Genomic DNA, 13012 nt, shown 5'->3' on the forward strand with positions numbered 1-13012 from the left:
TCCACTGCTTTCCCAAAGATATCAGGGGCAGCCTGCTGGGCTTTCTGAAATCAGACAGTGTCGTCTGAGAACTGTTTCCTGGTGGTCACGGTATCTATGAGTTTCTTTTTATTGGTCAGTCATACAGTAGGGAGAAAAAGTCAGGTCAGATCCACAAAACCCCAGTGCTTCTGAGGAGGCAGAAGAACTCATACTGCATTCCAGACTTAAATATTTAATCTTTCCTTACGTGATTCCACTGACTCACAAAAATGAGGGTGCAAGGAGAGGGCAGATGCCCACATCAATCTCAACAAAGAGATCACTGAAGCACTTTTACATGGACATGCTGAGCCTAAATAATGCATCCAGGGTAGCTACACAACATGGAACCAAATTCATAATTTACTACTATTTTAGTCATATATGGCAAGAGCCACCACCACAAAGCTGCAGAAGCAGCACATCCATTTATGCTTCCAGAAGGAGAACCAGCTTGGGCCCTCCAGATGTAAAGGAATCTTGTTAAAGCTGAAACTCTTCCCAATCCAATTCACCACAGGGATGTAAAAACTTATCTTGCAGAAGGAAAGCGGTGGTTTTGAAAAGCTGCACACGAGATGTAGGGCCTCTCTGCTTTTTCTTTTGTGATCAACGTGGGAGAAAATGCATGTGGAGTCTGTAACAGCTAGAAAGGCTGGAGATAAAAATATCCCCCAGAAAGTGTAGGAAGGGTTAGAAAGAACCTCCTGGGTGATCAGGAGTAGCTCCCCGCTGCTGAAGACACCACGTTTAATGAAGGTATACAATAATGTACCAGCATGACAGCTGCATCAAACCAGGACCACTCGGAGTGCTACACCTTCTGCTCCTGGCTGGCAGGGATCCTCCTCCTCTTGGGATCAGTACGATCGGTACGCTTTCTTCCCTTCTCCAGCTGAGATTTATTTATAGCCTCCTTACAACCATTTGTTCTTGAGCCAGCACCATCCATTAGTGGAACTAGTGGTTCCTCCGTACTGCTCACGGCTTTCCGGAGCACCACGGCATCCCCTCGGCCTCCCCCAGCGCACGGGCAGCCTCTGGTGCTTCTGTCCCTCACCAGGGACCCAACCAGCCCTGCACCCAGCCCACGGCTCGCCCCTCAGACGGGCACGTCCGGCGGGAGGGCCCAGGGGAGGCCGTGCCCGGCGCGGAGCCGGCTGCTGCAGGGACACTCGGGGCGCCACAGCTCTGTGGGCACAGCGCAACACCCGCCGCGCTGCCGGCGCCCCACAGCGCTGAGCCTGCACCTCCCGCCACAGCGCTCCGTCCCCACAACACCCGAGGCTCTTCTGGGACCCTGCGGCACCCCGCGGTGCCCTGCCCCTGCCACACCCGTCCCAATTCCCGGGATCCCGCAGCTCCCGCCCGTCCGCGCGCGTGTCCCCGCGGCGGGAGCGCGGCGGCGCGGGGCTGCATGGACGTGATGTCCCCGCAACAGGAGCACCTCGGCCCGGCCCGCTCGTCCTCGGTGAGCGGCGAGAGCAGGGGCTTCGCCGCCGCCGACAGCAAGAAGGTGAGGCCGCCCCCGGAGACCACACGGGAAAGCGCCCCCCGGTCCTCGTCCGCGTCCCGGAGCTTCCCGCGGCGGGCACCGCGCCCTCCGCCGCGCCGTCTGCCCGGGTCCTGCACGCCGCCCTCGGAACCGGGGTCGGGGGATCCGCTGGCGGAGCCGGGGCTGTCGGCGGGAAGCGTTCGAGCACAGGCTCCCCGCGGAGCCGGGAGCGCGGCGTGCCCGGTGTGCCCGGGGGCTTCTGGCGGCTGGATAACCCGGGCACCTCGGCGTGGGTGCACGCGTGTCCCGGGAGCACCGGGAGGCTGCTGCCGGCGGGTCCGGGGGAGGTGAGCAGCGGCGCTGCCCAGCTGTCCCGGCGGCTCGGAAGGGTTTGCTCGGAGCTGTTCGGTGCGGTCACTGGGCTTTGCTGCAGGGATTTCCCGGGGATCTGGCGCGGAAAGCCTTGCTGCGTGGATGTGCTGGACCGATCAGGGGTTTGCTACATGGATTTCCTGGGGAAGCCTAAAGGACGTTTTGCTGGATGGGTTTCTGGAGGTTTTGTTCGGTGGGTATCGGAGCTGGGGAATGGATTGCAGAGCGGTTATCCAGGGGATCGAAGAGGGATGTGTGCCTGGAGAGAGCGAGGGAAGGGTTTGGTAGAGATGAGGGTGTTTGGTGGCTGCTCTCGCACGTGCTTTGTGCAAGAGGAATATAAGAAGCTCCCTGAAGAAGCACCTTATTCAAAGTGTATACAATTGATAGCAGAAGAACCTCATCCCATCTTCAAAACTGGTGGTTAAATCTGTTTGATGTCTCAGATTACTTTTCAGCATTTGACACAATCAAGTGCAAAATGCTCTCTTCTGCATACAGGCAAGCACTTGTTCCTGCCTTTTACTTAGCTGTAACAAGCGAGCTGTGATAACCAGATCCTTCCTGCTGTATAAAACAGGAATTCTTTTTTTCTCTTGGGTTTAGCAAGTGCTGAAGTGGTTTTCTATCCAAAGTAGAGCTGGTACCTTGCTGCCTTGCAGATTTTGCTTCACAATGACATTTGAATCTATTCACTGCCTTGGCTTTAGAGGTACACTTTAGACGACTGCCAAACAGGCTGGCAGGATTAGAATGACTGGCCAGGTTTCAGTGTCCCTTAGTAAATCTGTCCACCTGGTGACAGTTTAGGATGGTAGTAAAGTCTGAGCTTGTTTCCAATTCCGTGGCTAAGCAGTCCCTGGGATTTTGCTGGCCGTGGCACAGCAGTGCTGATGTGTCTCTTCAGGCTGGGAGGTGATGCTGTGTGTTTCCATGGGTTGTGTCTGTGTGTGCTGTGTTCCACCAAGCCACATAGTGCTCCAGCCTGACTGCAGCCCTGGGGACCTCTTCTTATGATAGCTGCTGTCAGTGGTGGAATGGTTGCCTGGAGAGAGTTTCGCCAAGATTTCCTCTACACTTAAAGTACTGCAGTTAATACCTGATTGGTTTCTGAACCGGGCGTGTGATACACCTACACAAGGTGGTGGAGTACCTTCTGCTGCCCAGCCGGGCAAAATGATGGAGTAGATACTCACCCTTTCCAAGTGCTGTGATCTAATTTCAGATGGCTACAGGTGCAGCTTTGATTTCTATCAAACATTTCTTTCATTTTTGCTGAAGACAGAATACCACGTACCTTCCAGCCTGGCAGAGCCCTGATGCTAGGCACCCACCTGAAATGAGAAGTTATGTTTGAGTACTGCGAAGATGAACGTTTTTATTGTGCAAGTTCCACTTCATTATTCAGCATTCTGAGGACAAATATTAATGGTAGCACTTGTGTTTCCTATTCGTGTTCCAAAGAGCCCACAGTCGAAGGAATGCAGACCTTGTTTTTGCCAACGCTGACAAGAGAGCAGGGATATTACTTTTTACAGATCTTGGCAGCCCTTTTGGAATTCCTCAGCGTGGAGGCACATGCAGTGGGGGTACAGATGGAGATCCTCCTGTGGAGAAGCAGCTTGAGACCCTGGCTGGGCCCTGCAGCATATGGCAGCTTTGTACCCCATGCACAGCCAACACAGGCAGCCACCAACATCCAGCCTGCAGCTCAGCTGCTTGTCCACAGTTGTGGTGCTTCCTTGAGAGCATGTCACCTCTTTATGTCTCTCTGGGGAAGAAGATTCCTACCTTTATCCATGTACAGGAAAGGAGAATTCCTAATTTTTCCTGAAGCTGGATCTCAGTTCAAATATTTCTTTTACTGCTTGAGTCCTTTGGACTCTGTGTTGTCTTCTACTCAGTGCCAAAGCATCATTTTTTCACAATACAGAAAGTCTTTTTTGGTAACAGGGAGCTTACCTTGTTTGTATTGGTTGCATACAGTGAAATGAAAGAATGTGTTGGCAAGAAATCAGTTTTGATGCTGGTGACACAGCATGTCAAGTTAAACAATTTTGTTGCAAATATATATTTAACATCAACTGTTTTGCTTTCTGGCAAAAGCTACCCCTAAATATGTGATGCAAGGCAACCACTGAACCTTTCTCACTTTTTATTATCATGACTGTTTTCTCAAATTAGCTGGGATTTGCTGCATTGTTCTGTGGTTTTCTGAACTCCTACTTCATCTTCCACTTGGCTGTCAAAACGAAGCTGAAGGATCACGTGCTTGATCACACCACAGAACCAGAACAGGGACAGAAAATGTCTAGGGCTTTTTTCATGTATTTTATATGGCCATTTAAACTAGCATCCTGGAAACGTTTCTGTGCCTATTCTTGGCATGCAAAATAATTTGCACTGCTAACCTACCTCGCGGTCTGTGGGAGGTTCTCTCTGTTAAATGCTCACAACGCTCTGCTAAAAGGTGACATTGAAGTGCGGTGTTTTAGTTAATGCTTTTGGAAAATTCTGGGCTAGTTTCCCTCCTTTACTGGAGTCACTGGAGTCACTATGTGTGATTGACCTACAGAGAAGTTTTGTGTTGACTGTTTAGCTTAGAAACCAATACCAGTGAATTGATGCAACTCTGAAGTGGATTGCAGTAGCACGAGTAAAAGTGATGATACTGACAGAGCTTATTTCTACAAATTTGTCAGAACAAACTATGCAGCAGAGATGTCTTCTATGCCAATGTAACTGTGTCAGCAGTAGCAGCTGGGTCATTTAACCATATTTATAAGTTCCTGGTGTTTCACTTCTCTCTTCTCAGAGGGACTAGATTCCAACCAACCCTGAATATTTACGCAAAGCAATATCTGGTAGCACAAGGAGTCAGTCCTAGGATTTTTGCTGCCTCCTTTACATTTTAAGTAACTGCTTAAAATGTTTTGGAGGCTCAGCAATTTTTAATATTTACACCTACAGAGTGTGCAAAAAATTAACCATTTTGAATACTACCCAAAGCAGCTTTTATGGTTTGAAACTTGAAAACTGGCAATTCCGTCACTGTAAATATGTGTGTCTTTGTGATTCTGATCACAAATGCAGCAACAGTTTACTGGCAGGGAAAATGTTCCTCGATGCTGCATTAAATGGATAAATTCAAACAAATTAATGACATTGGAAGAGTATTCATACATAATCTTCATCCCTTGTTTTACTCTGAAAAGATGAATCAAGTAGGTATTTGCCATTGTATTGTATGATACCTTGATCTCATGCCAAGAAATTTATCTTTTTTAAGACAAATCTCCTTAAGCAGGGATTTCTTCTTCCTGCAAGATTCTGTCCTGTTTACTGTGGTCCTGGCTGAGGATCTGGTGGGTTGTTCTAAAATCACACCTGATAGTGCTGGAAATTTTAGACACATGGGAAGGCTTCTGGCACTGTTTAGTGGAGTGATGAGCAATTCCTATCATCCTGCCGACATATCCTGTAGCTATTTTGTCTCTGATGAGGACTGAAAAAGCTCCTACTTTAACGAAATCACCCACAAAGTGGGTCATTAGGTTAAAATCACCTTGATGGGCTGTCCTGGCTTGTGGTAATTCCCTGTTGTGATGTGCCTCCTGGTGCTGATTTAATTATGAACTAGTGTTAGCAATCCTTCATTCCTCTGTCCATGAGAGAAACTGAAAATTATGCAGAAAACAATGTGTTCTAATTCTTGAGTTCTTGAGTTTCCTGTTCCTGGGTTTTTGTTTGCCCCTCCTGGTGGCAGTAGGATAGAGACAGGCATGATAGGTCATGTGGGATGTAACACCCAAGAACTACAAATAACAAATTATTGCTTCTTTACTTAATGTTGTTTGAAGCATGGATGTGGAGTGTGGTTAATCTCCTCTCTCTGTCATCTCTAAACTGCTCCTGAGAAAGTCTTTATGCACAGAAACTGGGGCAGAATTTTATCCATGTGTTAACCTTCATGCTTTGTGGCAAGATTGAAAGGAAACTTTGGGCTTCAATAAGACCACCACAAACAAAGTCACTGGTCTGAGACTCATTGTAGGACCCACAAGCAGCATACTCAATGTTCTTCTCCTCTGTGATGTATTTACTGATCTTCCACATCTTCATCTTGTGATGTAGATGACTGGAATCCTTTGAAGACATCCACATCAGTGCTTCCAAAGATTTGTGTCCTTTGGGAAGTATGGTGAAACATGTGTTGCTCTTAGCTTCTTTTATCCATTTTTCTTTCTACTCTGAGATGGCCTTCAGTCTTTGCTGTGCTCTCTAGCAGCTGCTGTTCCATGATGATGTGCTTTTGGTTCCACTGTGTTGATAACTCTTTTCTCTTGTGCCCCTGCAATTGTTTTCTCCACAATTATCCATCCAAAAATGGCTTGCTTTCTAGGAAGGCCCTTGTAAGTAAAAGTATTCTGCCAGCATAAACAAAAGCACATAGCTTTGTCACCTGCTCTGCCTTTATGGTAAATGGTCTCTCTGTGGGACCTACATCTCTGCTGCTTGAGCCAGCAGTTCAAATGCAGTCATCTTCTCACCCTGATTATGAGGCTCAGGAATGCTATAGGTCAGCATAGGTCCATTTCTTGCTTTAACAAAGTATAAGAATTCTTGTTATTTTTGGTGCTTTTTGACAATTCAAGTCTGTAAGTCTAACAAATACTGGATTATAGTATGTAGGAAAATATAATCTATTGCCTCTCCTAAGTGGCCAGTGATACAGGGGGAGGAGTGCTGCCCAGTTGTTCTGCAAAATTAAGTGCTATATGCTGAGGGTTGTGGTGATATTTTTGATTTTCAGGCATTTTGCTGAACTTTGCCTCACAGTTTCTGGCAAGGATTTGTTGTCAGTGCTTTGGTTCATATCTAGCTAAACCAGGAGTGTGTGGCACAGATGTGTTTTGTTGCTCAGACAACAAGAGCAGAGTTTGCATGGGTGAAATCCCTCGCAGTTATTAACTTAAATACATTTAGAGAGCAGGATTTGTTAAAATCAGGCTTCCTTTCATTAGAAAAATAAAGCAGTGAAAGGGAGAGCTTAGCCACTTGAAAGCAATCCTCAGCTCGAGGCATTGGCACATCTGAGGGTTGTTCCTGTCACCCAGTTAAATGACCCAGGCAGATGTCCCAGCCTTGACCCATTTCTGGAGTGAGCCTGTAAATCAGGAGCCTGAAATCCTTCAGTGTCAGGGCAGGCTTTAACAAGGTTATCTGCACATTGCTGAAGAGGCATTTTTGCTGTGTTTACCTGTCACTCAGGAGCTAAGTAAATTTTTCAACTGTTTTGTGTGTCTGTTCTTAAACAGACATCAAGTAACATTTTCTCATCCTAAGCTCCAGCCACTGCAAGAAGACAGTTCTTCCCTGTGTTACTGAGCATATACGTTTTTCTGTTCCCTGTCCTTTGCTCAGATAGCAAGAACAGGATTGATGATGATGATATTTTCTTGGTCACCTTACTTTTCTTTTACAGTCAGTGGAGGAAAACTTCTTCAGACAAGACGAGCCGTGCCCTAAATTGTCCTTTTCTCTCTGTCAGCTATAAAAGGAGCACAGGGTAGACAGCTCAGGTGTGTGAGTCAGAGGCTGGGGAGAGGAATCTTCCTGCATGTGTCTGACCATGGCATGGGTCAGGCTGCACAGCCTGGCAGTGTGGGCAGTGTGTTCCTGGGGAATCACCGCACACTGTCCCTGTCTTAGCCTGCCAGCAGCTGCAGCAGGGTATCCATTTAGTGCATAGATTTTTAACCTTTCTAGACACTTGAAAATATTATAAACACTCTATATGCATTACTTAAGTTACTTGTCATCACAAAATAAATTGTAAGTACCATTAATTTTTTTCATATGTTCTTTATTTAATTCACACTCTGCCACTCTCGTTAGAAGTGTGATCTAGTAAAGTGATACACATAAAGTGCAGGAACGGTTCCAGTTTTTTTTATCTTACCACATGTTACCTTTTCCATGGTGGAAATCAATATTGTAACTTGGCAATATATTAATTTATATAAATTTCATATAGTACCATCATCCTCTTCAACTGCAAGGCAAAATTAGTTGAATACTGGCATCCAGGAATAGATTTTTCCTCCAGCTGATGACTTGGGAGATACTTGGGCAAGTTTTACTATAATCCATAGGGGTTCTGGTTCCTGAGGAGAGACAGCATATTTTCAGTGATCTTTTGCAAGCTTTCGGTCTTCAGCGTGGTGGGCTGGCCTGCTCATAAACCGCCTACCATCACAGTTTACAAAACAGTGTGTCAGATTGTAGGTCTGATCAATATCTGGTGTAAATTCATTCTTTTCCAGTCTACAGGCCTATGACTTTTTTATGCCACATGAGAAACTGGCCAAATACTACCACCAGTCCAACAAGTGAAAATGCAAAACCTTTTGTTTCTGTTAAGAAGTCAAGACAACCACAACCAGAAATGCAGAAACTATGAAGTTAAACCTGAATCGGAGCAGAAGGGGCAGCAACTCAAGCTTTTAGATGTGAGGAAGACAGAAGTAACTCTAGTTTGTCCTGACTGACACAAGATTATCATCTTTGCATCTGGCATACTGTAAACATTCATTATAGATACTGATTTTGTGATACATTTCACATGGGTGTGACTCAGCCAGCAAGTATGAGAATTTCTGTCTGTGTTGACCTTTCTAATATTTACATGAAAAAATGGGAGGTAATGATGTGGGACACATGTTGAGAAATGCTTCTCTGTGTCCCATGCTTAAATAATTGGTCAGTGCATCTCCTTTTCCTCCCAAACATCTGCTCTCACAACAGCTGTTCAGGATATATCTCCTCTTCTCCACATTGCCATCCTTGCACATAATAAAAACGGATCCAACTTAAGGAAAAGTGAATTTATCCTCTCCCTTCTCGAAGTGAATAAATTCAAATTGTCATGATGGTCACTTATTTTCTCTTCCCAAACTGTATGTAGCAAAATAAAAATAAAACACCCTTTTCTGTCTGTAATCAATGTCTCTGTGTAATGTGTTTATTTGCATACAGCTGACCTGACTCACTTGAGTGCTGTGAAAATCTTCCTGTTCTCATCAGTGATCTTTTTATGTTTTGAGGTTATTTTTTTTCTGTTAAGATTTGCTTAGTAGCTGTGCTAAGAGTTTGCCCAGAGAGGCTGTGGAATCTCATCCTTGGAGGTAACACAGACCTGCAGTGGAGGTGGCCCAGAGTGTCCTGCTTGGTTGGGTCTTGCTGTCAGCAGGTTCAGAGAGGCTGGGTCACAGACCTGCTGGGATCCTCTCTGACTGAGCTTATTTGAGCTCTGCTGTAGTCTAGACTTTGGTCTTCAGACGTTTGAGTCAAGACTAGACTCTCACTGGCACAGGTGCTATTCAGCGCTGCTAACCCAAGCATGAAAAATTATGGTGTAATTGCCATAGTTTTTAAAATACTGCCTTTTTTTCCTCCAGTGGCTTTCTTTTCAGACCTGAAGATCTCTTTGAAAGTGTAACCAAACTTCCACTGCATTTGCAGGAGCTGAGATGCTCCAGGTTTTACCCCCCACAAAAGCCACCTGCCCAGTAATGTGTAAATTGCAGTAAATTTCCCACTGGGAGGTGATGCTTTATATTAACTCCTGAAATCTGCCTGTTGTGTGACATATGTGGCTGGTCTTCTGTAGTATGTTACACTGCATTGTTACACAGATCTCTTTTTGTCTTTGTATTTACAGGTATGCTACTTTTAAAACCTCTAACAGCTTTTCAGATTAGCTAGCAGTAAGACAAACAGATTTAATTCACTAGAACAATTTCTCTTATTTATTTTAAAACTATTAAAAATGGGCATCTCTTTTATTAGTAATCTTTTATTCTTCAGTTATAGTCCAATTGGAGACAGCTAAATGTTCTAAGACTTAATTTATCAGTCTTGAGAAGGTTATGTTTTGATAAAGTAGGGAGGAGGGGATAATTTTAAAAGGCGAATTGAAATGACACAGTTGAATTTATAACAATTGCTGCACAATAGCTGTAACGGAGTGACAAAACAAACAAGCGTGCTCTACATCAATAAAGAGAGAACCAAAAAAATGACACAATAACAGATGGACTGCAGTCAGTAAAATAAATGCACTTGTCACAGGCGAGTAAAATACAGAGTTCAGTTTATCCGAGGGGAGCACACTGTGCACCTGCCCAAACAGAATGCCTGCCACATCCAGCACACACACTGGCAGAAGAATCAGTTGTTCCGACTGTCCTGACGTATTTGTCCTGGTAGTCAGTGGTTATTTCTGTATGAAGGAAGAGAGTCATGCTTTGTGATTAGCTGAGAACAGAGCCTTCATGGCTGTCAGAGGTTCACCTGTTCGTGGGCTCTCAGTGGTGGCTGTAAGGTACCACTGCATCAGTGGATATTCTCCTGTCAGGGTCTCAGGAGGAGTTTGACCCTGCTTCTTTTGTTCACCAGTTTATTCTGAAAAGTATTTGAGCTAAATAAGGTAACAGTCACCCTTCTGGTGGAGGGTCAGTGAGGGGAGAGGTCATGCACCTTGGCAGCAGGCTGCACAACCAGTTCAAGACAGCCCTCCAGGGTTAGGCCAGGACTACTCAGTCCTGCTTCTGGCTGCAGGAGGGAGACGGAATGCATTGTGGTGAATACATTTGCATTCAGGAAAATGTGTATTTTTGTCTCTGTGGGTGCTTTTGAAAATTTCTACCTCTGGGGAAAACAGTGGTATTTATTTGCTCGATATTTTTATTGTTGTGTTCAACTTCACTGACTGGAAATCCAAGCTCTCTTGTTAGCTACTGACATTTTAATCTCTTCCTTGTGCTTTCTTTTTTTTTCCCCTGGGGTGTTCTCTGTCTTTGAGTGTCTCCTTTTTTTCATTCTCTTCCTAGTTCTGTGCTAACAATTGTCCTGCCTCTCTCTATTTTATTTTTCTCATACCTAGTCAGCAATGAAAAAAATATAATTGTTGACTACTGAGGGGCAAGATATGCTCCAAATTGAGTAGTAGGGAAGGAAAATGCTCAATCTCTAAAGATTTATTAAAAAAGGGTAGCCTAATATAATGTGTAAGGTCAGGCAGGTAGAATCCAAACCTTAATTTATGGTAGATGTCAGATGTGACACAGAAATGTATGAAGTATTTGAAATTTAAGCCACCACCTGGATATTTGATAAATTTAAAGTACAGTAAATTCATAAGGGACAAAAAAGTGGTTGAGGACCAGCTCTAGGTGTTTATTTCATGTGTGCAGGGTACCTCAAGTATCTGTGTATAGACACTACTTTTCAGCTTTTCTTTACACTGGCTTTCTGGTAATGTTCCTGCTTTTCTTACCATATTTTCCCCCTCCAGGGGGAATTTCCCTGCAATATTTTCCCCCTCCAAGGTTGCTGAGGGCAATAACAGCCTTTTTCCCAAGGTCTGAAATTGGAGTGTGGCTGTGCCCAGTCTGTGTGTGTGCAGTTATTGTTCCAAATCTCACCTGTGATTTCATTTTGTTTCTCTTTCCAATCAGAAGATGAAGAGTTTGGCCCAAAGACGCCAGTCTGCACCATCTTTGATCTTTGTCAAAGCACTCAGCAGATCTAGATCGGCCTCAAGGTGAGTCAGTGACTTTTGCTGGCTGTATTGTTTTGCAGTTTCTCAGCCCAAAACTTGAAATGTTTTCGAACTATTATCCATACCAGGTTGTTGAACACAATTCAGGCTCCTTCGGTAGCTGCACGACTATAAAGGCTGCTGAAAGGTGTGTCAGAACCAGCCCAGGCACCTGGTGGTCTCCTGGAAGGGTTTCCCCAGTGCTGCCCCGCTGAGCTGTTTATACTTGGCTGGGTGGGCAGGGCTGCTCTGCAGTTTGTAACCAGGCATGAGACATTTGGGCTGCTCAGCTGTGAACAGTTTGTGACTGGCTTTGATTGCATCCCGTGGAGATGGCATGGGCGGAAGATGAACGCTTGCTGCCTTGCACAATTCCACAGTGTCAGGTGTAACTCAGGATTGTTCACTGTAGAATTGCACAGTTTAGTTTGAGCTAAGTTTCTTCTGTCATTGCCTGCTGCATGGCACAGGCTGTCCAAGGCTCTGGAAGCACCTGCTGGTTCAGGACAACACTGTGGGCCAGAATCTGGTGATCACAACCTTCCCCTGTCCAGTATTAGCACTTTTGGGGCTGAATTTGGGGTGTTAAGCATTCAGCCTTTTTTGTCCTTGTCTTCTGCCAGAATCGACCATCCTCCTCCCATGTAAAGCTGCCACAGAAATGGAAGTTTCTGTGGAGCTAGTCCCCTGTCCAGCCCCAGCCCTGACCTGCCATTTGAACCACTCTGCATACATAACTTTTTTCTCCCTGCACTACAGTTCATTAGACTTTAAACTTACAAAACGTGTTTATCGAGAAATGAACCATCTGGTCGGCTGTTAATGCTTCCAGCTGTGTATTGCTCTTTATGAAGAAATGTTATTGAGGGAAATAAAAGTATGGCTTTGTAAGGAATATTTTTGCCTACTCTGTGGTGCATTAAGTAATCAGTACTTGAGCTTTGGAAAGTTTTTTGTCTTTGATCTAATTAATATCTGGTTTGACATCATTTAGAATTCCACAGTATTTCAGACCACTGAGAAAGTATTCTGTGAAAAAATCAGAGTTGCAAAATAGGAAAGCCAAAATTCACTTACCCACTGGTATTCAGACAATACTTTTCTTCAATTCTACTTTTTCAATTTACTTTATTGCCTGCTCCATAAGTGTCAGAAATAAAAAATAGCTGGAGAGACATCGAGTGTAATATACACTACATTTTCACCTAAGAATTTTATACTTTCTTAAGTGTCTTGCTTGTATAGCCCAGATCAGAATTATTTCCAAATCTAGTGGGTCAAGGGTTCTTTCATAAGGCCAGTTGGCGGAAGCTGTGTGGTGGAGAGGACTGAAGAGGGGAATGCATTTCCTTGTTCTGTATGCAATGCTTATCCTACCCAACTGATGGATGCTGCCTCAGTCATGTCTGTCCTCTGCCTGTGGCATGCAGCAATTTAGCTGCTTCTGTTATTTTCAGCAGAAGTCTGTGGCCTTTGTGAGAGGTACTGGGTGAAGTCTGAGGATTCTCAAGTCAGAGCAG

General features: G+C 44.9%; 1 protein-coding gene across 1 annotated transcript in view; it reads left to right on the top strand.

The window, feature by feature from the left end:
* Positions 1 to 324: 324 nt before the first annotated feature.
* ARHGAP20 (Rho GTPase activating protein 20) overlaps positions 325 to 13012 on the top strand; it is a 59131-nt gene continuing 46443 nt past the window's right edge. The window contains exons 1-2 of the mRNA XM_039718736.1: positions 325 to 1537; positions 11410 to 11495. Of these exons, the coding sequence (XP_039574670.1) occupies positions 1439 to 1537; positions 11410 to 11495 (185 nt within the window). The 5' untranslated portion in view covers positions 325 to 1438. The remainder of the gene's footprint in view (positions 1538 to 11409; positions 11496 to 13012) is intronic.

Source organism: Passer montanus, unplaced genomic scaffold (assembly GCF_014805655.1).
Source record: "Passer montanus isolate IOZ18808 unplaced genomic scaffold, ASM1480565v1 scaffold4, whole genome shotgun sequence".
In the NCBI taxonomy this organism is placed as follows: domain Eukaryota; kingdom Metazoa; phylum Chordata; class Aves; order Passeriformes; family Passeridae; genus Passer; species Passer montanus.